Genomic DNA, 26,273 nt, shown 5'->3' with positions numbered 1-26,273 from the left:
AATAGAAAGTAATATAGAAACAGAAGGTTTGGAGCAAGGAAACATGAGAATTGACTTGCCTTGCCTTGCCCCTTTTCCCTCAACCTCCCCATCCTTGCCCCTTGCACACAGTCTAGTTAGGACACCTCTGATTTAGAGCTTCATGCAATTAAGTGCTTCATACTGTAATGCAGCTCATAGATGTTTACACCTCAAGTGCCATGTTTCTACATTGGGATTGAACAGTTGAATTACAAAGAATATCATCATAGGCAGTCCCTCGAAACGAGGATGACTTGCTTCCACACCAAAAAAAAAGGATGAGTTTACAGGTGTTTCGAATGAAGGACCTGAACTACATCCTCAAGGGTGGAAGATGCCTGTGCGTGAATTTTTTTAACATGTGGTGGCCGTTGCATACCAACCACCACACGGACTTGACAGAGCTAGGTCTTGGTCCAGTGGCCAGGATTATCCAAGACAACTGGAGACCTGCTCTGCTGCACGGACTTAGTGCGCGCACACATCCCAGTGTGGGCTGGCCCGTGCTGCCCCTGGGCCCCTGGATATACAACACAGAAACAGGCCATTTGGCCAAACCAGTCCATGTCGGCTCCCCTTGAGCCTCTTCCCATCCTTCCACATCAAACGATATCAGCATAACCCTTTATTTCCTACTCCCTCATATGGTTATGTGATACCAGAACTTGCAAGATTATACGTAACAGGAAATGCATCTATACTATCTGCTTCAACCACTCCCTGTGGTAGAGAGTTCCACATTCACACACTCTCTGGTTTAAAAAAAAAAGTCTTCTGAATTCACTATTTGATTTCTTGGTTACTATCTTATATGATGGCCTCTTCCTCACAAGTAGAAACTCTATTTACTCTTATCAAAACTTTTCATATTGTTAAAGACCTCTATTAGATCACCACTCAGCCTTTTTTCAAGAGAATGGAGACCCAGCCTGTTCATCCTTTCATGTTACGTATAATCTTGCAGTTCTGGTGTCATCCTTGTAAATCTTTTTCGCACCTTCTCCGGTGACTCCATATCTTTTTATAATATGGCGATCAGAATTGTGCGCAGTACTCTAATTGTGGTCTAACCAAGGTTCGATACAAGTTTACCATGACTGTTCTACCTTTCAATTCTATCACTCTAGAAATAAACTCTAGTGCTTGATTTGTCTTTTTTTTTTATGGCTTTATTAACCTGTGTCGCCACTTTTAGTAATTTGTATATTTGTACTCCCTTTGGGCTCAATTTTCCCCAGCATTTGCGCCGTTTTTTTTTGGAACATGCTGCTTTTTCTGGCCTAACATAAAAATCCCCAGTTTCCCCAATCAATTTGCACCAGCCTAACTCGGTTACGAATTTTTTAAGTCCGTTTTTTTTTCAGCCAAAGGGGCGTAATCAGCCACCTAAGCCACTTCTGGCCATTTAGGGAAGTTTGGCCAGCTGAGAGTTACTCCAGTTCTGTTTAGGCTAGCGTATGTGGCCTGTCCTGAAAAACCTTTCCTAGAGTTAAGGAAATCGGCGCAGGCAAGGAAAGTAGCGCAGCAGATGTCCGGACACACAAAGAATTGAAAAACGCATAGCAGCAACTTAGCGGTCCCATTCTCGGTCCCTGGTTCACACACACATAGTCCGGTCCCATTCTCTCACACACACACACACATAGTCTGGTCCCGAGAGAGAGAGAGAGAGAGAGTCGGTCCCTGATTTACACACACAGGAAGGCTGTCCGGTTCCATTCTCAGCTCTCACAGTCCGAGAGGTGTGAGAGAGAGAGAGACCCGAACCAGTGACCGTGAATGCGACCAGACAGGACTGCCTTCGGGCGGGGTTGGAGGTAAGGTGGTGCGATGTGTTTTTCAATTCTTTTAAAGTGTTGGGAGGTGGCTGTATGCTTCACTTTATAGCCTCAGCTCGCATTGTGTCCCTGGTTACCATGGCAGCCCGATCTTTTTGACGCAGATCAAGGCTCCACACCCCTCAGGTTAGGCCATGCCAAAATGAAGAAATCCAACGGGGAAATTTGCAACACTTTTTTTGGCATACTTGGGGCCCCAAAAAAATCAGGCGTAACTCTTCGAGTACTCCAAAAAAATGCTTTGGGGAAAATTGAGCTCTTTGTTCCTATACCCCATTTAGATTCTTGACTTATGAGTCGCATGTTATATTACATATTGCACCAGGATCTGTGGCTAAGTGTTTTGAATTTAAATTGTTATGAAATAAGAGAAAGTGAGGATCTTCCTTTATATTTGTTTGTGCAGTTGAAAGAATATTGTGGCGTGATTTGGTTCAAGTTACCAGTTGGCGTTTGGCCCTTGTGCGAATGTTGTAGAGGTTGCAGATCAGCATGGGCCTATCATCTGGGACTGTAGATCAGTTGTTTCATTTATTCAACTTCTGTTGGTGAGTTGCAGTATCGTATGATGGTATGAAAGTCCCACGCTGTTTTGGGTAATAAGTTTGAATGTGGCACATGAAGATATTTTTCATCAGTTTTCATCATTTCTGAGATGTTTTACACAGTCTTTCCCCGTGTTTAATAAAAGTGGCTCTGCGAAGGGATGATTATTTTTCTTGTCTCATCTTCCTTCGGAGAAAAGGAGAGTAATAACAGCACTATAAAAGCTGGCTTTATGGTGCTGCAGTCCAAGTGAGAGTGCCTCTTCCTCTTTCTTTGGCCTGTATCCTGCTAAAAGTGTGCTATTCCTGCAGGCGGGAGAGGCGTTGCTGTTCACATAGGACTCCTGTTGACTCACCAACAAACCCATTTAGTAATTAGGTAGACTACAACCAAACCCGATTATGCCTTACACACACCCATACATTCTGGCAGGGCTCAATGGACAGTGTGATTGGTAGCAGGGACGCTGGGTAATTTTCCTCTCCCTGGCCCAGGGATGCTGAGCCGCATTCTTAAACCCTGCCTGAGATAAGATAACTCAAACTGAGAATTGAATCTGACTTTACCTATTGAGCCATCGAGACAGCCCCAGTCAGTATTGCAATTGCAAATTACTCTAACTACAAAATCCTAGAAACCAAGCTGATAATGGGCTGCATTTTCGGCTTTTGAGATTTTGGTGCGGTAATGGCGGCGAGGCGGACCTGATACCCTCTGGAAAAGGTTGACGCCCTCGTCTGCACAATTCAGCAAAAAACGAGGTTCCATGGTCAGGGGCTGCAAAACCAAGCGTTAAAAAAAAAAAAGTTTTGTTGATTTAAGGAATTTCATTGTTGCTCAGTGCCTTGCAACATATTTATTTTGGTGGGGGGAGTTTTTGTTACTTTGTTGCAGTAAAATGTATGATTCATCCTTTGCCATTGGCGTCTTGTGTACCATTCCAATGTTCACCAGAGATGTGCCTTTATGGGGGCACATCGCCTGTCCAGTATTAGCTCCATCCCTCAGTTTCCTCCATTTAGGAGAACCGCTCCATTATGAGCTGGCGACGTGCAACTCGAGGTCCGGCAGCATCTCCACATTGCCTCCCCGTGGATGGGGTGACTATCCAATGGGCCAGGCTCCTCTTCGTCGTCCTCCTCCTCCTGAGGTGGGCCTGCAATCCCCGCTGGCAATGCCTGGCCCCTCATGATGGCTAAGTTGTGCAAGATGCAGCACTCCACAATGAATTCGGAAACCTGTTGAGGGGAGTATTGAAGGCTGCCTCCAGAGCGGTCCAGCATCTGTCTGCCTGTAGGAGATGGCATATCTCTGCCTTTTGGAAGCGCATCCTTCTTTCACACAGCTTCTCAGAGAGCTGGAGGTATGAGCCGCTGGTACCTGTAAATCCATGGGGGGGTAAGCCCTCCTCCCCAGACATCATCGACCTCTCCTCATCAGTGGCCTGACATGGCCAAGACCTCTTCTTCGAGCTTGACACCACCTGGCAAAATAGCATGGAGCATGATATGCTGTCGAACTAGTAAAACCCATTAAATTCTCTCACTGAAGTTGTAAGGGCACTGTAATGGCAGATAAAAGTGCTGTTTGCAAGTCGGAGCTTCACGCAGCATGCTGTGCGCAACAGTTGCAGTCAATGTGATGTATGATGTAGGAGCCTCATCCTTCCATTTAAACACGCTGCCAATACCGCCTGCTGCACCCTGGGAATGTCTGGTTTTTCAGACATTTCCTGGGGGCAGGTGTTAAATGAGGCGTTAGCGCCGAATTTTGTATCAGGGGTGCTAGCGCAATGGTGCACAAGGATTGGCGTCGTGATCTCAGTGAAACTCGAGGCGGGGCGGTAAGTTTTTGTGCCGCTGCAAACCATTCGCCCAAAATGTCGGTCGGGTGATAACTGAGGTGCAGCCAAGCCGAAAATCCAGCCCATTATTTTTCTACATGCAGTTGGTGTGAGCATTCTGTAAACTATTAGAATTTAATGTGATTCGACTGCCAGTTATCAACAGAATAACTTACTTTTGGTCAGGATCTCTTCCTTTCTGAATGAGTTCTCTGTTAATGCTGCCTCGATGACTGCTGCTCCAAATGTAATTATTTACAACAATTTTTGTGTTAATATGGAAGAGGAGCAAATTAAATACTATTTGAGTCATATTAAGTTTGTATTTGGGCTTGCTTCGCAATTTAAAAACTTAGAACAATGAAGTTGAGGGCACAGTTATGATTACAGAGGAAATATCTATGATATCAACTGTAAAATCTTTTGAAACACCATTTGATGTAGACTAGAGAATTCTTTTATGTGCAAATGTCTAATTAATGCATCAACTTTGAAATATTGGTTGAGCAGCTTATGTTACTGTAACAAGCTACAGGTTAAACCTCCCTTATCAAGAGCCATCCCTCGTCGAGAACCATTCCCGGCCACCGGGTGGCGCATGCGCAGAACTCCAACATGAACAAATTGAAGTCCTTCCTCGCTGCCGACTCCCGCAATCGCTGGCCTGACCCTGCGATCCACCCCTACGCCCCCCCCCCCCCCCAAACCCCATGATCTCCCTGCCACACTCCCAAGCCAGCCAGCCCCGATATCCCCTTGCTCAGTACCTGTACCATCCAATTTAACGTGACCCCCCCTTCATCCAGAAAAATCCCTTATCCAGAACAGGCCAGGTCCCGAGGGTTCCGGATAAGGGAGGTTCAACCTCTACAAGATTTCCTCCTTTCCAAGTTAAATCCTACAGTGTACATATAATGATCTTTCTTTGTTGTAAGCATCTTAATTGAAGACACTTTTTTTTCAGTGGTTGATTTTGTTGTGGAATGATAGATGCTGAGCACCTAACATTGTGCCTTAGTACAGGTGCAGCGTCCAGAATCCGGAACCCTCAGGGCCGTTCCGGGAGGAGAGAGAGAGTGGGGGTCGGGGGGAGGGGAGAGAAGAAATCCAATGTGGAAACTTGGAAAAATTTTTAGGCCCCAAAAAAACGCCCGTAACTCTTAAAGTACGCCAAAAAATTGAGCCCAAATGTGGACATTTTGCCAAAACTGAAGTTGTGAGATTAGTTGAGGCAAATCTTAAATCAGATGTTCAAAAAGTTCCTGACATTAGGAAGCCACTTTGCTGAAAAATTGTTGGTACAGGTATCGGCTCATGCATACTTTCAGCTTCCACTACATTTTTGGTAATGGGCAGAACTTTGCTGCTAACCAGATAATATCGCCTACTGATATTACTTATTTGGAACCATTTTGTTACATGCTGTACCAAATAACTGCTCCTTGGACACAGTTCAGTATTCTCAAGAAAAGGAAAACACGTGAGTATCAAATAACCTCACATTAGATGAAAAAAACTTGACTGAAATTTAATCAAAAAGGAGACTTCTGTTTTGTGCCCTGATGCTAATCTTAGCGGTGTCCTCCCTGTAAAGATAAGACTGAGTTTCACTTTGCCTAACCCCACCGATTATCAACCTAACCAAGTAAATACGTTTACCTCTTAAAATCTATCTTGCTATTCCTTAACCCATCTACTTAATTGTTCAAGTCCCTCATATTTGTCACTTGGCTACAATTCTAAGTATTACCAATATATTTTGTAACATTACAAGTTCCTCCAAACTATTTATAAATGCGTGAACAGAAGGGGATTGGGAACACTAGCCTATGTTACCCTGTACAGAGCTTTCTCTGTTGATGGCAACCTTTTGCAGCCAACCTAGTTTTCAATCTAGCTCGTTAATCTGCCATTAGTTGCATAATAAGCTTAATCTTATAAAGTCTCATATCAAGTGCCGCCTTAAAATCCAAGTAAATTATATGTACTAGATAGCCTTTGTTCAGTAATTTAGGTACATCCTTGAATTATTCCAACAGTTTAATGAGACGTGTCTTATTGTTTCTAAACCCATGCTGACAACTCCCTGCGGTCTCTGTTGTTTAGATGAGTGAGTACTAATAGCATCCTTATTAGTACTTTCAAACAATTTCCCCACTGCAGATGTTGGGCTAATTTCAAGGTTTATTTCTTTTTATGAATATTGGGACAAGATTTGCTCTTCAGCCCTCAAGTGTTGCTTCTCTGTTTATGCAACTCTTAAAAAATGGTTAATCAGAGTCTTGCCTATTTCTCTCTCATTACCTTGAGTATTATGGGTTGCATTTTATCTGACCAGATGCCTTGTAGGCATTCCATTATTTGAGTTTTTTCATAAATTATGCTTTACTTGCGTGTACTTGTGTTATAGATTCTTAGTAATTTCTTAAGACTGATGTAAAACATTGGCTTAACATATGTTTAGGATTTCATATCTGTGCTGAGACTTTCCTGGTGTTCTATATTCATGTGTATTGTGTATTAATAATGCCTTGTGCATGAATAATTTCCTTTTTCTGCTTGGATACGTTCATGTGTTTATATTGACATTGGGCTAATAACTGTATTGATTTTAATGTTTTACTGGACTACTTTTGAGTTTTTAGTGCTTCAAAAAAATCAGTGTTCAAACTCGGAGAATATTATAAAAGTACAGCCATGAAATCTAACCCTTCATTCTTAAAATGATTTTTAACAATCTGGATTATCTTTCTATTTTTTAATTCCTTTTATTCCAATTTGATGAACAGTGAACGTTGGTTGTTTAGGGACCAATTTGTTAGTAAACCTCACTATCTGTAAGGTGAAAAGTTGATTCGCCTTCCAAATAGAGGGTGTCACCAGATTCAGAATACACCACATTCTGTTACTATTGTTATTTAACCAGTAGATTTTGTCCAATTAGATATTGTGAAGTCTTCATTGCGGCTGTCTTTTAGGAACATTAGAACACAAGAATTAGGAGTAGGCCACATGGCCCCTCGAGCCTGCTCCGCCATTCAGTAAGATCCTGGCTGATCTTCGACCTCAACTCCACTTTCCCACCTGATCCCCATTTCCGTTGATTCCCCAGAGTCCATTCCCTGGCTAAAATCCACTCGGTGGCTACACTGCCCTCTACACAGCAGCTTCTTGAGGAATTACAGCTGTTCATTTTGTAAAATGACCACTTTCAACCAATGTATTATTTATTGTTCATTAGTTCCAACAAAGCCGAACTCTACCAAATAACTTTTGTTGTCTACCCAAATGTTATGTAGGTGATCAAATATCCACTTCAGCTCAAGTTATTCCCCTCTCATTTTTTCAGTACTGAGCTACTGCATTTAATGTGGTTTATATAGGCTTGGTGGTATTAGTGCTGGACTTTTACAAGCTGGCAAATGCTGAATTTTAAAATTTAGATAAATAAGCAGATATGTGTCTATGCATATGCATTTTGGCTGCTACTGTGGAGCTAAGCCCATTTTTCCCATCTCCCTTTTAATTTATCTTGGTCTTTCTTGTCTCTTGCATTCCTGTCACCCATTCATGTCATCTTTCATTCATCCCCTCGTGGATATTTTGTCCCCTAACCCAACCTATCACTACTCCTCTGCCAACCTCCCAGGCTTAAAGCCCCCTTGAATAAGCCCAAAGGTTGGGTGCTTCTCTGCATTCTCCAGCGGATCCATCGAGACATCCAACACTGCCTGCCGATGAGCTGCAACCTCAACTGCTCCAACCCTCTTGTAAATCTTATAGCTGGGAGCTAACCTCACATCAAGTTCTTTTCTGTCCCATTCACCCAACCCATCACTGCCCCATGGATTCTAACAGCCAATCAACAATCATTGCCCTCTCTGCATTTCCTTCCAGATGTGCATTCACTTGTCATCCATGATCATATTGTGGATGATTGCATTGATGAATTGATTTTATCTGAAACTTGGCACACAGATGGTGACACCTTGCCTCTTACTAAAGCCTCCTGCCTGGTATTACTTTCCACCATCTATCCTAGCCAAACTGGCAAAGTGGTAGAGTAGCTCTTATCACCAAATCACACCTTGGTCTCTCCTCACTACTTTGGCACCTCCTCCTTTGAGAACCTCGCCTTGTACCAGCCCTTTGATTTCTATTTTAAAATTCTTGTTCTCTACCACCTACTCAAGCCCTATCCTGAGTTTGTTCTTGAGGACTTCCAGAAGGCATTTGACAAGGTGCCACATAAAAGATTACTGCACAAGATAAAATTCATGGGGTTGGGGGTAATATATTAGCATGGATAGAGGATTGGCTAACTAACAGAAAACAGAGAGTCGGGATAAATAGTTCATTCTCTGGTTGGTAACCAGTAACTAGTGGAGTGCCGCAGGGATCAGTGCTGGGACTCCAACTATTTACAATCCATATTAACGACTTGGAAGAAGGGACTGAGTGTAACGTAGCCAAATTTGCTGACGATACAAAGATGGGAGGAAAAGCAATGTGTGAGGAGGATACAAAAAATCTGCAAAAGGACATAGACAGGCTAAGTGAGTGGGCAAAAATTTGTCAGATGGAGTATAATTTTGGAAAGTGTGAGGTCATGAACTTTGGCAGAAAAAAATCAAAGAGCAAGTTATTATTTAAATGGAGAAAGATTTCAAAGTGCTGCAGTACAGCGGGACCTGGGGGTACTTGTGCATGAAACGCAAAAGGATAGTATGCAGGTTCAGCAAGTGATCAGGAAGGCCAATGGAATCTTGACCTTTATTGCAAAGGGGATGGAGTATAAAAGCAGGGAAGTCTTGCTACAGCTGTGCAGGTTATTGGTGAGGCCACACCTGGAATACTGCGTGCAGTTTTGGTTTCCATATTTACGAAAGGATATACTTGCTTTGGAGGTAGTTCAGAGAAGGTTCACTAGGTTGATTCCGGAGTTGAGGGGGTTGACTTATGAAGAAAGATTGGGTCGGTTGGGCCTCAACTCATTGGAATTCAGAAGAATGAGAGATGATCTTATCGAAACGTATAAGATTTTGAGGGGGCTTGACAAGGTGGATGCAGAGAGGATGTTTCCACTGATGAGGGAGACGAGAACTAGAGGGCATGATCTTAGAATAAGGGGCCGTCCATTTAAAACTGAGATAAGGAGAAATTTCTTCTGAGGGTTGTAAATCTGTGGAATTCCCTGCCTCAGACAGCTGTGGAAACTGGGACATTGAATAAATTTAAGATAGAAATAGACAGTTTCTTAAACGATAAGGGGTTATGGGGAGCAGGGAGGGAAGTGGAGCTGAGTCCATGATCAGATCAGCTATGATCTTATTGAATCGTGGAGCAGGCTCAAGGGACCATATAACCTACTCCTGCTCCTATTTCTTATGTTATGTATCCACCCTCCTTTCCTACTCAGCCGCTGTATTGAAAAAAATCCTCATTCTCAGTGATCATCTCAGCTCCCCTTAACCACTTCCCCCTGAATTCATTGCCCTCCTGCCCTTGTTAAACCTTTCCCTCCATATAAACTCTACGGCTCAAATTCACGGTCACCCCCTCAAATTTGCCATCTCTCGTGGCCTCTCCACAATTGACAAGACCATATTTGACCAATTTGTTGCATCCCTCACCACCCGCATTCCCTTCCAACCCCATTTCCTTCTGTGTCTGTATCTGGAAAAATGTCCCCATGTAATTTACAACTTCGCTTTCAAATTTCCAATTGTCTAGCTTTGGCCTTCCACTTGCTGTAATAATTCAGAAGCTGCCAATTTGCTCACCCACTCCTCCACATCCATTTTTGATGATCTGGTCTCCCATCCTAGTTGTTCCCCTGGTATGGCCCTCGTCTTCATTCCCTGAGGTCCAATTGGTTTAGCCATCCAGCACCTGATCTGACTGACTGTATAAAGCACTCTGAGGCCTCACTGTCCTCTGCCACAACAACTACTCCAGAATCCTCCTGGAGAGCAAAAGTAATCCCCAGCTTCTATTCTCCACTGCTAACCATCTCCATTAAAGTCCTCTGCCCTGTTCCCTCCACCCTCACTAGCAACAACATGATCAGGTAGTTCACAGACTTATTTGTCGCTGGATCATACATTCAGCTGCCTCAGTTGCTTCCCCCTCTTTCTCTTTCCCATCAAGAAAACCTCCCCTCTGGCTCTCCCCTACCACAGCTCTGACTTTGTGCCTTTCTCAAGTTTCATTCCCATTTTCCCACGTTCACCTTGTCCATGAGATCCACCTCCCTTCTTTGACCTCATTTACTGTCTTCCCATTCTGCACCCATTCCTGCTGAAATGGTAAATGGCTCCATCTCTTCGGATACTGTTCCTTTCCCTTTGAAAACTGTCCTGAAAAAAGCTGCCCTTGTCCTGTCTTTGCTTGCAAACTACCACCCCATCTCCAATTTATCTTTCCTCTCCAAAGTTCTTGAATGTATTGTCGCATCCAAAAGTTCATACCTATCTTTCCCACATCTCCTTGTTTGAATCTGTCCAGTCAGGTTTCTGCCTTGCCGCAGCATGTAACAGTCCTAATCAAAGTCACAAATGATATCCACTGTGACTATGGTGCATTATCTCTCTTTGTCCTCCTTTGAACTCTTTGTGGCCTTTGACATGGCCAACTGCACCATTCTCCTCCAGTGCCTGTTGTCAAGCTGACTGGGACTGCCTTCAGCTTGGTTCCAGTCTTACCTATTAAATTATAGCCAGAAGATCTCCAGTAAAGGCTTCTCTTTGCAGTGAATGTTATTCTTTTATAGTTGTGCTGCTTAGAGGATACTTTAAACTTCCTTCTTTTGCTTTGACCTGATAAGCTAGTGGCATCATTTGGAATTTCAATGAAGTAGCTATGGGAGAGAAATCTATAGGAGTGATTATCTGCCTATTTAAGTGAAGGGGCCGAAATTCACTGTTCCAAAGGGACGGCTACCACGGAGTTTGACGGGCAACCGATAAAATCGGTCGGCCGCCACGGTCAGATGATTTTCCCTCCCCGAGCCATATTTAGCTCGGGGGGGGGGGGGGGGGGGATTTGAGCGGTGTGCACTTCCGCCCGAAACAGTGCGGTGAAGCCGCTGTAAAGGAGACATTCCAGCGGAGAGCTCTGCAGCGTGCGGGCTGCTGGAAAGCGGCAAGGACAGGGATTTTCAGCTGCCAAAAGGTAAGACTTTTCCCAGTGGTGCCCCCGCGAGGTATTCGAGTCGGTGCTCGAACGGGACACTGCTGGAGTGTTGCTGCGATCGGGGCGCTTTGGTAGGGAAATAGTTTTATTAATTTTTGTATTTTTATTTAAGATTACAGCATCTACTGTATTTATCTTTTAATAGTTTTATTAATTGTTTTGGCTCCATTTAACCTGCTGAGTGCTGATCAGAGGTTTGCACAGACTTTTGTACAACTTTCAGGTCTGACTCTTCAGTGGAGTCCTGTGGGCTGCAGAGAACTGCTTGGCAGGGTTCACCCTGAGGTTGGCAGGAGTGTTGGGAGGGTGACACCTGGTACACCTGCTCAGAAGCAGGGTGGCACGCAGGAGAAGGCATCACCATCAGCACCGTGCAGACAGGCAGCGGGCAAGCGAGGCAGCAGCCATGATTCGTTCATTCTGCGCCAGACCAGTGTGCCCGCCGCCTTCACCGGCACGAATCAGGATTGCAATTGGCTGCTTGGGGACAAGGGATATCCCTTGTCCACTTGGCTGCTCATTCCACTGTGGAACCGCAGGACAGCACTAGAGCATGCATACAATGATGCTCATTGTGTCACCAGGTGCATCATCGAGCAGTGCATAGGTATCCTTAAGCAGAGATTCCGGTGCCTGGACCGCTCTGGTGGCACCTTGCAGTACTCTCCTCAACGGGTCTCCATAATCGTTGCGTTCTGCTGCATGCTGCACAACCTGGCCATCATGAAGGGACAACTGCTGGAGGTTGAGCCAGCAGTACCACCTGAGGAGGAGGAGGAGGAGGAGGATCCCCGTTGCCCCAGAGCTAGGAGGCATCAACCCATCGCCACCCTGGAAGGGCCAGGTGCAGACTGGCCAGCACCCTCCTCGGTGGGTGCATCCTCACATATATGGAGGTGCCTGATGTCTCCCCTGCAATCTCCCTCCATGCATTATGTACTGCCTTGTCTGCCAGGTCTACCCATGTCAGGAAACAGTATTCTTCTGTCCTCCACACTGTCCATCAGTGTCTCAAGCTCCATATCAGTGAATCTGTTAGCTCTTCTTGCACCTCTTACACCAGCCATCCTTCCAACCTCCTTCCCCCCTCAGGGCCTTGCTGCAAACCCTAGCCTTTTTAAAAAAAAACAGGGGGAAGCTGGCTCATTAGAAACCCTTACCTGCATGCTGAATTTCTGTGGTGATAACGCTCAAGTTAAAACAGCCGCACCATTGAAAAGTTCACTTTGGAAGGGTTCATTAGCGCTGGAACTCAATTGTTCACTTTTGGAGCTGAATATGGGATGGCCCAGCCATGAAAATATTTTGACGCTAATGGCCACAAAAAGGTGGGGGGAGCACCAGCTTTCCTGCGGTACTGAATTTGGGCCCAAGTTGTTCTAAAATGGAAATAAAATCTGTGTTCATTCTGTAAATGGATTGCTGTAAGCATTGGACACTGGGGTGGGGGTTACAAACCATGAACAAGGACTGTTATTAGTGCAGTTGAAGTTTTATAGTAAAAGCCAACCTAAATTGATGTGATTGATGAAGAAATTACATTTCTACTTTGTAAAGTATATCTCTCTAGATCAGTGTGCTGTTTTGTAGGCGCCCTCGGCTGATATCTTTGGCGTTGCTTTGGGTGTTATTTGAAAGAACTCATAATGGTATATCGTTGTCACTTTGTAATAAAATGCTAGTGGTCAGAATGGGATCCAAAGATCAGCTCAAGTTAAGGAACACTGGCACTGAGCTGCAGCTTCTGAAATTACAATAATAAAGAGCCTGAGCAAGGATTTGCTGAGGTCTAATTCAGTAATGCATTAGTCATACGTGATCTGTTTTTCTTTTAATAGGTTCCATCTGAATGAAGACTGAAGCCGGTCTCTGTGCTGTCAATCATTGATTATGAGGAGAGTGATGGTCTGAAGCTGTGAGTGTTTAAACTGGGGCCTGACCCTCTGGGAAAACTCAGATTTATTTGGTTATTTATCTCTGAATGAGATGTCTGAATGAGAAGAACGGTTGAGAATTTTGTGCTCACTAATAGAGACAGCAAAGAAGCTTCATTCGCCTGGCTGATTTACAGTGCGTCACCTTTTAGACTGATGGACTGACGATTGCTACATCTGCAGTGCTGCTGATATCCCAGCTCTGAATTCATGCTGCTGAAGGATTCTCACGTTTATAGCTGATAGAATTTCACTGTTTTTCATCCAAGATCTGAACAGAAGTAGCAGAGTGGACATGGCTGGTTTCATTAACAAATTGCTGTTGGTATTTCTAATCCTTCAGAACAACTGTATGTCTCATGAAAGCACGCTCTCTCTCTTAAAGAGGTAGGTATGAATGTGGAATCATCCTTGCTTTGTTAATGTAATTAATTAGTGCATGCATAAGCTCATGAACTATTCTTCTCGCTCACTTTTTAACATGAAAATAAATGCATACAATCCTACTCACGATTGTAAATAGTTCAACAGCCATTTATAAATTTTCTGTGTAAAACTATCTTGTGAGAATGATAATATATATTATCCTTAAAGTTCTAGTTTTCTCAAGCTTCCATATCAGGTGGGAAAATGCATTGTAATTAGAAACAGTTCATTTGATTGTTACCTGTACCTTTTAGCATGTACTCTAGCATGTTTTCTGTAAATTGCATTTTTTGTTTTTCTTAAAGAAAATACTATTTTAAAAAATGGTTTTGTTTTTCCCTAGGTATCAGCAAAGCCCATGGGCATTGCCCTCCAATTGTCCCAAAAACAGACATCCAGAGATTTCACCAAATTCCCCTAACTTTAAACTTGAAGTTAGAATGCCTGGAGTAACACCTTTGATGGTATTCACCTTTTATTTCTCTCTGTTTTTAGTGCATTTTTATCCGAGTAGGTGTTTTTTTTCAAGTTGACAAAATTAAAATCAATCATTATTTCACTTATTGCAATAACTTGCTAAAATGTCCAATAAGAATGCTAAATGTATTTATAGTAATGTGGCATTTTTATGAAATTGCTAACTAGTTCTACGATAATGACATGACTAAAATTATTTAATAGTTTTGTTTTAATTTCTGTCCCTTTCTATTAGAATTCATACTGTAGGTGTTGATGAATAAATTACATGGTTAAACATTTATCTCAGAAACTAAGTTATCAAGCTAGGACCTAAATACTTTTTACAAGATAATAGTTTTTATGGCAATGGGCCAATGATCTCGGTCTCAAGGGAAGTGAAATAAGAAAAGGTTGGATTTTACGTCCAGCAGAGAGGAGCAATATAATGGAGAAAATCTGTTAAAACAAAATGCATCCTAAATATTATCTTTTTATTTTGCATCATCAGTGCCACTACTAAAGGATTAGACTTTATTTTCATTACATTTCTGCATAGATATTTGGAGATTTCTTTTAATTTTACAATACTGCATTCTCCATGAACCTTCTGCTTAATTAATTTCTGCTCGCTCAAAGACAGTAAAGGACTTTGGAAATGCCAATTTCATTTTGTACTAAAACCTTGAGAGACTGCAGCAACATAACCAGAATTGCACAATTTAATAGGACTTGCTCTGCAGAAGGGATGACTCATAGTTGCAGATAGCACTCATTATTTCATAGGGTTTAAGAAAAATCTGTAGGAAAAGCTGCTTAAATGTAGGGTAAAAGCATAAATTGTCAAAAAAGCTTGACTTCTAAAATATAAAATAAATACAATTGGAATTTTGAAACACAACCTGTTAACTGTATAATAAACAAATGAGATGCATTTAAAAGGATGCCAGTTCTTATGCAATAAGTAATACCTGTACTCGAGAATTAGTCCCTAGTTCTGATTGCTATTCATTGACTTCTGCAGGAAAGAGTACATGTTGGATGAGAAAAGGACTGAACTGGTTATTGGTCCATGGTAAAATACCCTGTTCAAATTTATTATCCAGGATCACATGAAGAATTGGTGCTTGGGTGAGGAGGTGAATAGCTGCTGGTGCTCTTGAAATCATATGACAAAAAAGTCAGAAAGGGGAATAAAAGCCAAAGGATGGAACTGTAGGGCCAATTCAATGAAATTGCACTCCTGAATGGAGCTTCAAACATATTAAGAATTTATGAGCATGTGATTTCATAACATTGGCCCTAGTATGTTAATGCAGGGATTGCACTGCAGAGTGATTGGATACTGGCTTGTTTTCCAAATAGGTTTGTGATCTCATCCTGCTTTTAGTGGTTGGGATTAAAGGAAGACAGATACTTCTTGGGAGTCTAATGCATCTAGCTACCTGTTAAAAATTACGAAGGAAATGTATTATGCTTGAGCATTTTACTCGATGCTGTCTGTGGCCAGCCAACAAGTGCATAGGCCCATAATAAATAGCCTTTTGGATTAACAGTTGTGCCCTACAGATATTTTGGAATAATTTTCAATTCTTCTTTGAAGAGGTAACTAAATTGGTAGATGATGGCAATCCATTTACAGAAGCCCTATGATAAAGTTCCACTAATGAGATTTATAAAGGTTAGTTTATAGAATTAATGGAAGATTAGATAATTGGATTGGAAACTGACAGCGCCAAAAAGCATATGATGAAGATAATGGTAAAAGCATTGATTTTGGGGGGGAAGCGGTGGGGGGGGGGGGGGGGGGGGGTGGGAAAGAGTGACTAATGGAGTTCCAATAGCGGTCTATTCTGGTTACCATGATGTTTATACTGTTGGGGAGGGCATCAAACAGGAAATTAGGGGTGCATGCAATAAAGGTGTAGCAGTTATAATGGGTGACTTTAATATGCACATAGATTGGGCTAACCAAACTGGAAGCAATACGGTGGAGGAGGATTTCCTGGAGTGCATAAGGGATGGTTTTCTAGACCAATATGTTGAGGAACCAACTAGGGGGGAGGCCATCTTAGACTGGGTGTTGTGTAATGAGAGAGGATTAATTCGCAATCTCATTGTGCGAGGCCCCTTGGGGAAGAGTGACCATAATATGGTGGATTTCTGCAATAGGATGGAGAATGAAACAGTAAATTCAGAGACCATGGTCCAGAACTTAAAGAAGGGTAACTTTGAAGGTATGAGGCGTGAATTGGCTAGGATAGATTGGCGAATGATACTTAGGGGGTTGACTGTGGATGGGCAATGGCAGACATTTAGAGACCGCATGGATGAATTACAACAATTGTACATTCCTGTCTGGCGTAAAAATAAAAAAGGGAAGGTGGCTCAACCGTCACTATCTAGGGAAATCAGGGATAGTATTAAAGCCAAGGAAGTGGCATACAAATTGGCCAGAAATAGCAGCGAACCTGGGGACTGGGAGAAATTTAGAACTCAGCAGAGGAGGACAAAGGGTTTGATTAGGGCAGGGAAAATGGAGTACGAGAAGAAGCTTGCAGGGAACATTAAGGTGGATTGCAAAAGTTTCTATAGGTATGTAAAGAGAAAAAGGTTAGTAAAGACAAACGTAGGTCCCCTGCAGTCAGAATCAGGGGAAGTCATAACGGGGAACAAAGAAATGGCAGACCAATTGAACAAGTACTTTGGTTCGGTATTCACTAAGGAGGATACAAACAACCTTCCGGATATAAAAGGGGTCAGAGGGTCTAATAAGGAGGGGGAACTGAGGGAAATCTTTATTAGTCGGGAAATTGTGTTGGGGAAATTGATGGGATTGAAGGCTGATAAATCCCCAGGGCCAGTACTTAAGGAGGTGGCCTTGGAAATAGCGGATGCATTGACAGTCATTTTCCAACATTCCATTGACTCTGGATCAGTTCCTATGGAGTGGAGGGTAGCCAATGTAACCCCACTTTTTAAAAAAGGAGGGAGAGAGAAAACAGGGAATTATAGACCGGTCAGTCTGACCTCAGTAGTGGGTAAAATGATAGAATCAATTATTAAGGATGTCATAGCAGTGCATCTGGAAAATGGTGACATGATAGGTCCAAGTCAGCATGGATTTGTGAAAGGGAAATCATGCTTGACAAATCTTCTAGAATTTTTTGAGGATGTTTCCAGTAAAGTGGACAAAGGAGAACCAGTTGATGTGGTATATTTGGACTTTCAGAAGGCTTTCGACAAGGTCCCACACAAGAGATTAATGTGCAAAGTTAAAGCACATGGGATTGGGGGTAGTGTGCTGACGTGGATTGAGAACTGGTTGTCAGACAGGAAGCAAAGAGTAGGAGTAAACGGGTACTTTTCAGAATGGCAGGCAGTGACTAGTGGGGTGCCGCAAGATTCTGTGCTGGGGCCCCAGCTGTTTACATTGTACATTAATGATTTAGACGAGGGGATTAAATGCAGTATCTCCAAATTTGCGGATGATACTAAGTTGGGTGGCAGTGTGAGCTGCGAGGAGGATGTTATTAGGCTGCAGAGTGACTTGGATAGGTTAGGTGAGTGGGTAAATGCATGGCAGATGAAGTATAATGTGGATAAATGTGAGGTTATCCACTTTGGTGGTAAAAACAGAGAGACAGACTATTATCTGAATGGTGACAGATTAGGAAAAGGGAAGGTGCAACGAGACCTGGGTGTCATGGTACATCAGTCATTGAAGGTTAGCATGCAGGTACAGCAGGCGGTTAAGAAAGCAAATGGCATGTTGGCCTTCATAGCGAGGGGATTTGAATACAGGGGCAGGGAGGTGTTGCTACAGTTGTACAGGGCCTTGGTGAGGCCACACCTGGAGTATTGTGTACAGTTTTGGTCTCCTAACTTGAGGAAGGACATTCTTGCTATTGAGGGAGTGCAGCGAAGATTCACCAGACTGATTCCCGGGATGGCGGGACTGACCTATCAAGAAAGACTGGATCAACTGGGCTTGTATTCACTGGAGTTCAGAAGAATGAGAGGGGACCTCATAGAAACGTTTAAAATTCTGACGGGTTTAGACAGGTTAGATGCAGGAAGAATGTTCCCAATGTTGGGGAAGTCCAGAACCAGGGGTCACAGTCTGAGGATAAGGGGTAAGCCATTTAGGACCGAGATGAGGAGAAACTTCTTCACCCAGAGAGTGGTGAACCTGTGGAATTCTCTACCACAGAAAGTAGTTGAGGCCAATTCACTAAATATATTCAAAAGGGAGTTAGATGAAGTCCTTACTACTCGGGGGTTCAAGGATTATGGCGAGAAAGCAGGAAGTGGGTACTGAAGTTTCATGTTCAGCCATGAACTCATTGAATGGCGGTGCAGGCTAGAAGGGCTGAATGGCCTGCTCCTGCACCTATTTTCTATGTTTCTCTATGTTTCTATGTTCATAAATGATAATAAGCATGAGCATTGTGCCACAAAATGACACACACAAAATTTGCTCACATTAGAAAACTATATAGCTGGGTGATGATTATAATAGAAATTGAGAGCTTTCAGAGGGACCTTGGCCGGTTAAGTGGATAGGTTGAGAAATGATTGCTGTATTTTAAATAAACGTACTCAGATTGGATCAGAAGATTATACTTAATAAAATAGTTTATTGCGCATAGCTTAGGAAAGAATGGTATGAGAAAAGGCTCTTTGCAGACCAAGCCCACTACTTCGCCAATCTGCTCAGTATGGACTCTATGCGTGCAATCTATTGAGGGAACGTTTTGCATAAATTTGTTTCTGACCCCAAAGGAAAATGAGTAAAATTACAGAGTAAGTACACATCCTCATGTCATCTGTGGCTGATTTGTTTTCCATCGATATCATTTTATTGGTCACATCAGTACAGGAACCATTGTGTTCATGGAGTATTTGATCATCTCTGTTCATACAATATCTTTAAACTTCAATCCCATTTCTAACCAGATATTAAATTTTGAAACTTTATTTCATAAGAACATAAGAAATGGGAGCAGGAGTAGACCATTTGGCCCCTCGAGCCTGCTCCGCCATTTAATAAGATCATGGCTGATCTGATCATGGACTCAGCTCCACTTCCCTGCCCGCTCCCCATAACTCTCTATTCTCTTAACGCTCAAAAAGCTGTCAATCTCCGCCTTAAATATAGTCAATGACCCAGCCTCCGCAGCTCTCTGGGGCAGAGAATTCCATAGATTTACAATCCTCTGAGAGAAGAAATTCCTCCTCATCTCAGTTTTAAATGGGCGGGCCCTTATTCTGAGACTATGTCCCCTAATTTTAATTTCCTCTATGAGTGGAAATATCCTCTCTGCATCCACCTTGTCGAGACCCCTCATTATCTTCTCTGTTTCGATAAGATCACCTCTCATTCTTCTGTACTCCATTGAGTATAGGCCCAACTTACTCAACCTAACTTCATAGGTCAACCCCCTCATCTCTGGAATCAACCTCGTGAACCTTCTCTGAACAGCCTCCAATGCAAGGATATTCTTCCTTAAATACGGAGACCAAAACTTTACACAGTACTCCAGGTGTGGCCTCACCAATACCCTGTACAGTTGTAGCAGGACTTCTCTGCTTTTATACTCTTATCTCCCTTGCAATAAAGGCCAACATTCCATTTGCCTTCCTGATTACTTGCTGTACCTGCATACTAACTTTTTGTGTTTCATGCACAAGGACTCCCAGATCTCTCTGAACTGCAGCACTTTGCAATTTTTCTCCATTAGAATTATAATTTGCTTTTCTATTATTTCTGCAAAAGTGGGTAACCTCACATTTTCTCACATTATACTCCATCTACCAAATTTTTGCTCATTCACTTAGCCTGTCTATATCCCTTTATAGATTTTTTGTGTCCTCCTCACAATTTGCTTTCCCATCCATCTTTGAATCATCAGCAAACTTGGCTACATTACACTCGGTCCCTTCATCCAAATCATTAATATAGATTGTAAATAGTTAAGGCCCCAGCACCGATCCCTGCGGTACCCCACTAGTCACTGTTTGCCAACCGGAAAATGACCCATTTATCCCGACTCAGTTTTCTGTTAGTTAGCCAATCCTCAATCCGTGCTAGTATATTACCCCCAACCCTGTGAACTTTTATCTTGTGCAGTAACCTTTTATATGGCACCTTATCGATGCCTTCTGGAAATCCAAATACACCACATCTATTGGTTCCCCCTTATCCACCCTGTTTGTTACATCCTCAAAGAACTCCCAGCAAATTTGTCAAACATGATTTCCCTTTCATAAAACCATGCTGACTCTGCTTGATTGATTTATGCTTTTCCAAATGTCCCGCTACTGCTTCCTGAATAATGGACTCCAGCATTTTCCCAACGACAGATGTTAAGCTAACTGGTCTATAGTTTCCTGCTTTTTGTCTGCCTCCTTTTTTAAATAGGGGCGTTACGCTTGCAGTTTTCCAATCTGCTGGGACCGCCCCAGAATCCAGGGAATTTTGATAGATTACAACCGATGCATCCACTATCTCTGCAGCCACTTCTTTTATGACCTAGGATGTAAGCCATCAAGTCCTGGGGACTTGTCCGCCTTTAGTCCATTATTTTACCGAGTACTACTTCATTCGTGATAGTGATTGTATTAAGTTCCTCCCTCCCTATAGCTCCTTGATTATCCACTATTGGGATGTTTTTAGTGTCTTCTACCATGAAAACCGATGCAAAATATTTGTTCAACGTCTCTGCCATTTCCCTGTTCTCCAATGTTAATTCCCCAGTCTCATCCTCTAGGGGACCAACATTTACTTTATTGTTTCAATAATCCAATCTATAGAATGCCAAACAGGAGAGCAGTCAAGCATGTAGCAATTTACAGTAAAGGTGTAAACTCTTGAGTTTTTTTTTAAACTAAAGTTCATAAAGTGGTTTACATATTGGTGGTCTTAGTGCATTTTTTTAAAACAGTACTTGGAGGAAGGACACCCATGGCAGAGGTGTGCATTTTGGATGAGGGCATTTATGGGGGAGGAGTATTTGTCCAACATAATCACATGATTTCAGTGAGACAGGTAGTGCTTTGCTGTAATGTGGGGATCCATTCCTGCTGTTCACATAATTATATTAGTTTGAGTGTTAGGTGCTCCCACACGATCCTGGGGGCCAAAAAGAAAGTGAGTGAGGCGATCTCAGTGTTGGTCATAGCCTTTCTGCATATCCTAGATCACTGCCCAGAATGGTTGGATTTGTGGGCAGGACTAGGTACTTCCTCCTCATCTTTACCCTAACCCATCACTACTCCTCTGCCTTCCACTCATCTGCTACCATCCTAGGATTGAATAAAAACAGAAAATGCTGGAAATCTCAGCGGGTCAGGCAGCATCTGTGGAGAGGAAGCAGAGTTAACGTTTCAGGTCGATGACCCTTCGTCCGAACTGGAGAGTGTTCGGAAAGAACAGGTGTTCTTTCTTCCCCTCCCCCTTTCACTGCTTATTAAGAATCTGTTCTTTCCCAACACACTCCAGTTCTGACAAAGGGTCATCGACCTGAAACAAACTCTGCTTCCTCTCCACAGATGTTGCCTGACCTGCTGAGATTTTCAGCATTTTCTGTTTTTATTCCAGATTCCAGCAACCGCAGTATTTTGCTTTTTTATCCTAGGATTGAATCCTTGGATAAGCTCAGAGCTATGTTTTGTGCCTTTCTCAGTATTTCCAATTGGCTCATCAAGACAGCAGTTGCTGCCTCCTTATGAGCAGAATCCCCAACTGCTCCATCCTCCTCCCTTGCCAACGTTTCCGCTCAGTGCGCACGCTGGCTGCTAAATGCACCACCCTCCACCCCGTTCCGCTCACCCCACGTACCAATGCCCTCTTGGAGTATGCAGATCAAAAATCATTGTCCCTCTCCACATTTCCCTCCAGAATGTCTGTTTACTTGTGAACAAAGTGTTTGCCATCCATGATCTGATTGTGGATGATTGCTTTGATTAATTGGCTTTGATTGAAACTGGCTCACTGATGGTGACACTTCACAATTTACTGAAGCCTCCCTACCTAGTTACACTTTCCACTCAAAACCACCCTGGTACTTCTCGCCAAATCGCACCTTGGTCTCTCCTCCGCAATATTCTCTTTCATGCACCTCACTTTTTCCCATCCTCTCGTCTCTTCTCTAAAATCTTTGTTTTCCCCCCAAGCCCCAACTGAGTATCTCCCTGAGTTATACCAACTTCCACTGAGCAGTTTTGGGTTTTGATAGGTATCACTCCAAGTAGCTTGATTCACAACATCATCGTTGCTCTATGCAGTTGCTTCCATGATTATATTTTGAAAGTCTCAGTCTACGCTTCAGATTTGATTGTGCTGGTGGACCGAAGGTAGCTGAGTAATGAAACTTGAAAACAGATAACAACCATTCACTTACTCTGATTCCTAACCATTCACGTACAGTGCGTGCATTTCGCTGGTTACCTTTGGCACCGAAACCTAACCAAATAGAGTTGTGACAACTATACCCAGTTTTGTAAGTGTGTTCACATTCTCACATTCATTTCAGTGCAAATTACATTATACAGTTAGCGATTTAAACTAGTCTGCTTCAGATAAGCATGTGCTTGATTCAAGTGTAGCGTCCCAGTGAATAAGGGCAATTTATACTTGCTCATTTATAGAGTTTATGATCCAGGCAATGTAGAACTTAAACCAGGCGTAAAGTTTTTAGCAATTAATTTTTTGTTCCTTTGTGAGAGTTCCATTTTGGGCCTCCTGAAAGCCTCAACAATAAAATTAAGCCCGTGATTTACAACCGAGTGAGTGGCAGAGAAATGTGACGGATGGTATGCCTGACCCACCACACTTTGGCTCCCTTAAGGGTTTCCACAGAATTTCAGGTTCAAAATTCCCAAATACAAACTTATTTCAAGTAATGAAGTCTTGTTTTCTTAAATTAATGGACAATGAATAGAAGTTGAAACACAATGATTCTTTCTTTGTTCACATGCTCATTGAGCAAGTGTACATTGTCAGCCATGGCTCAGTGGGTAGCACTCTTGGATCTGAATCCAAAGGTTGTGGGTTCAAGTCCCACGCCAGAGACTTGAGCACAGTATCTATGCTGATACTCCAGTGGAGTACTGAGGGAGTGCTCCACTGTTCGAGGTGGGTCTTTCAGATGGACATCAAACTGAGGCCCCGCTTGCTCTCTCAGGTGGACATAAAGATCCCATGGCACTATTTCGAAGAAGAGCAGGGGAGTTCTCCGCGGTGACCTGGCCAATATTTATCCTTCAGCCAACATCAATAAAACAGTTTATCTGGACATTATCACATTGCTGTTCATGGGAGCTTGCTGTGCACAAATACCTGCAGTGTTTCACACATTTCAACAGTGACTACGGCCCCAAGTTTCCACATGATTTGCTCCTGATTTTTAGGAGCAACTGGTGTAGAACGGAGTATCTTAGAAATCGGAATTCTCCACATTTAGTTTTCTGCAGTTCTAGTCAGGTAGAACAGTTTCACTTTGGAACAGAATTTTCTTTTCAAAAGGGGGCGTGTCCGGCCACTGACGCCTGATTTGAAAGTTTCCACAGTGAAAACGTACTCCAAACTAACTTAAAATGGAGTAAGTGAAGATTTTTGTACGCTTGAAAAAACCTTGTCTACACTTTAAAAAATCAGGCGCAGGTTACAAATTAGGCGTAGGGAACGAGGTGGGGGGGGAGGGAGGGGGGTGGAGGGAAGTCATTAAATTCTACAATCAATCCTTAGTTATACTTATACAAATATTATACAAATAAATCCAACCTGAATAAACATTTATAAGCAAAGAAAAGATGAAATAAACCATGTTCCTACCTGTGTGAAAGTGCTTCAGGCAGGGGTGTGGCGTCAGTGTCTCGACGGCAGGCAGCAAGCAGCCTTCGAGCTGAGCTGCGGTGCTTGAGGCAGGCCTTCATTCCCCGCGAAGATGCAGCACCCGGACGGACTTGAGGCCATTCGGCCATGGGATTGCAGCGGCGTCAGTGGCTGGCCGGGAGCCGAAGAATGAACACAGGACACACGCAGCTACAGATTTAAAATTCTTTAGGCCGTTCGGCCACGCTTATGGGGCGGCGTCAGTGGCTCGAAGGCAGCCGAAGAATCAGGAGCGGACGTGAGGCCATTCGGCCATGGGATTGCAGCGGCGTCAGTGGTTGGTCGGGAGCCGAAGAAAGAACAGCAGCAGCCTTGGAGCTGTGAGGGGGACTGACTGAGGCCATTTGGACAGGGAGAGGCAGCCACATCGACATCTTTATATTTAAATTTGCAGAATGGGTGCACCACATATTATGAATGGTTTGCTTCCTCATGCAAGAAATTCTTTGTTCTTGGTGGAAGTTGATCCATTGCAAAGTTGAATTGGCACTTTTATTTCTCCAAACACATAGTCCTTAATTTGCAGGCACCGGTTCTGCAAGTTTAGCAGTGAAAAGCTGAACTCACTGATTTCAGCAGGTGATTTATTCAGCAGTGCTGCTAAAAGCACTCCCTCACACACAGAAATGTCAAGAAAATTAAAATGCAAGCCTTTGCAGGGGTCCAAGAAACAAATCTTCACTTTTTCTGCAGCACTTTTAAAAATGGCCGAGTGCCAATGTTTACTTCAGACTGCGCGTGCGCGAACGCTCCAACGCACACGCGCAGGGTTGCCGGCACCAAGAAGCCTCATTTCAATTGTACCCACCCCCTCCTACTTACAAAATCGGCGCGAGTGGTAGGCTCCGCCCCCTGTACGCCGCGCCAAGCAGACATCGAGTTCCAAGGAGCTCGAGAATACCGCAGTTTTTTTCTGGCGCCGTTTTCGGCGCGAAAAACAGGCGCCCAGCTCTGAGGTGCACCTTTTTCGCCGCGTGTGGAAACTTGGGGCCAGAATTTCAAAGGTATATTATGAAATAAAGAAATCTGTCAGATCATAGGAACTTTATTTATTTCTGGAGCAAGCAAGGCTGAACGTTTTTTTCCCCCCACTTTTTTTCCACCCCCAAATACAGGCTAACCAAGGTCTTGCACAAATTCAACATTACCTCCTTGTTCTTTGTTCTATTCCTCTAAATGCAAAATCAAGGATTCTGTTTGTCTTTTTATCTCCTTATCTACTTGCGCTAATACCTTTAATGACCTGTGTATCTGCACACACCGGTTCTGTTTCTCCTTTACTCCATTTAAGGTATATTTTGTTTTCCTATTCCAACTTTTAAGATGTATTACTTCATCACAATTTGCTATACTCCTGGCAAATCTGGTGTCATCAGCAAATGTTGATATTGTGTTTTCAGTTCCTAAGTCCAGTTCATTGATGTATATAACAAGTAAGAGCACTCCCAACACAGACCCAAACAGAACACCATTATCAAACCTTTTCAGTCGAAGAAACTTCCTTGGTCCCCTCCCTTTTGCTTTCTGCCCTCTACCCATGTGGCCACATTTTGCTAAATTAGACGTGCCATCCACTCTATTTCTTTTATTTATCCTTTCTGATTTATTTAAATACTCCTGTATGGTTGGCCAAACATGATCTCCCTTTTTTAAAAAATCTGTGCTGACTGGCACTGATGTTTTTCGAATGCTTAATAATTTCTTCCTCTATTATACATTCTAGTAATTTAAGATAATTGAGAAGGACATAAGTATGATGAAGACTCCGGTAATAGATTGGAGAAAAGCTGATTTTGAGGGGCTGAGAATAGAACTTGGGAAAATAAAATGGACAACAATATTGGCAAACAATGATGTAGGACAACAATGCGAAACATTTAAAGCAAAATGTCCAGCAAAAAAAATATTCCACTAAAAAACAAGAACAAGCTAAACACTAATGAGACACCAGGGATGAATAAAGACACGAGATAAAAATTGAGGATAAGGAAAGAAGCATACACTAAGTAAATGGACAGCAGGGGAGCGTATGACAAGGGAGAATACAACGAGATTAGGAGAGAAGTTTAAAAAAAACTATTAGGAAGGCAAAGAGGAAGTATAAAATTAAATTATCA

The 26,273-nt window shown here is 42.9% G+C and overlaps 1 protein-coding gene across 4 annotated transcripts in view; it reads left to right on the top strand.

The window, feature by feature from the left end:
* Positions 1-26,273, top strand: part of pam (peptidylglycine alpha-amidating monooxygenase) — a 398,693-nt gene that overhangs the window by 154,531 nt on the left and 217,889 nt on the right. For 3 of the 4 annotated variants that reach the window (XM_070884267.1, XM_070884245.1, XM_070884252.1), the window contains 2 exons: positions 13,281-13,763; positions 14,146-14,266. In XM_070884267.1, the coding sequence (XP_070740368.1) occupies positions 13,672-13,763; positions 14,146-14,266 (213 nt within the window). In that variant the 5' untranslated portion in view covers positions 13,281-13,671. Of the gene's footprint in view, positions 1-2,359; positions 2,408-13,280; positions 13,764-14,145; positions 14,267-26,273 lie in introns of those variants that run through there. The other variant, XM_070884260.1, reaches the window with a different exon arrangement.

The sequence above is a fragment of the Pristiophorus japonicus genome, chromosome 1, assembly GCF_044704955.1.
Source record: "Pristiophorus japonicus isolate sPriJap1 chromosome 1, sPriJap1.hap1, whole genome shotgun sequence".
Taxonomy (NCBI): domain Eukaryota; kingdom Metazoa; phylum Chordata; class Chondrichthyes; family Pristiophoridae; genus Pristiophorus; species Pristiophorus japonicus.
This window is presented reverse-complemented; position numbering and strand designations above follow the sequence as displayed.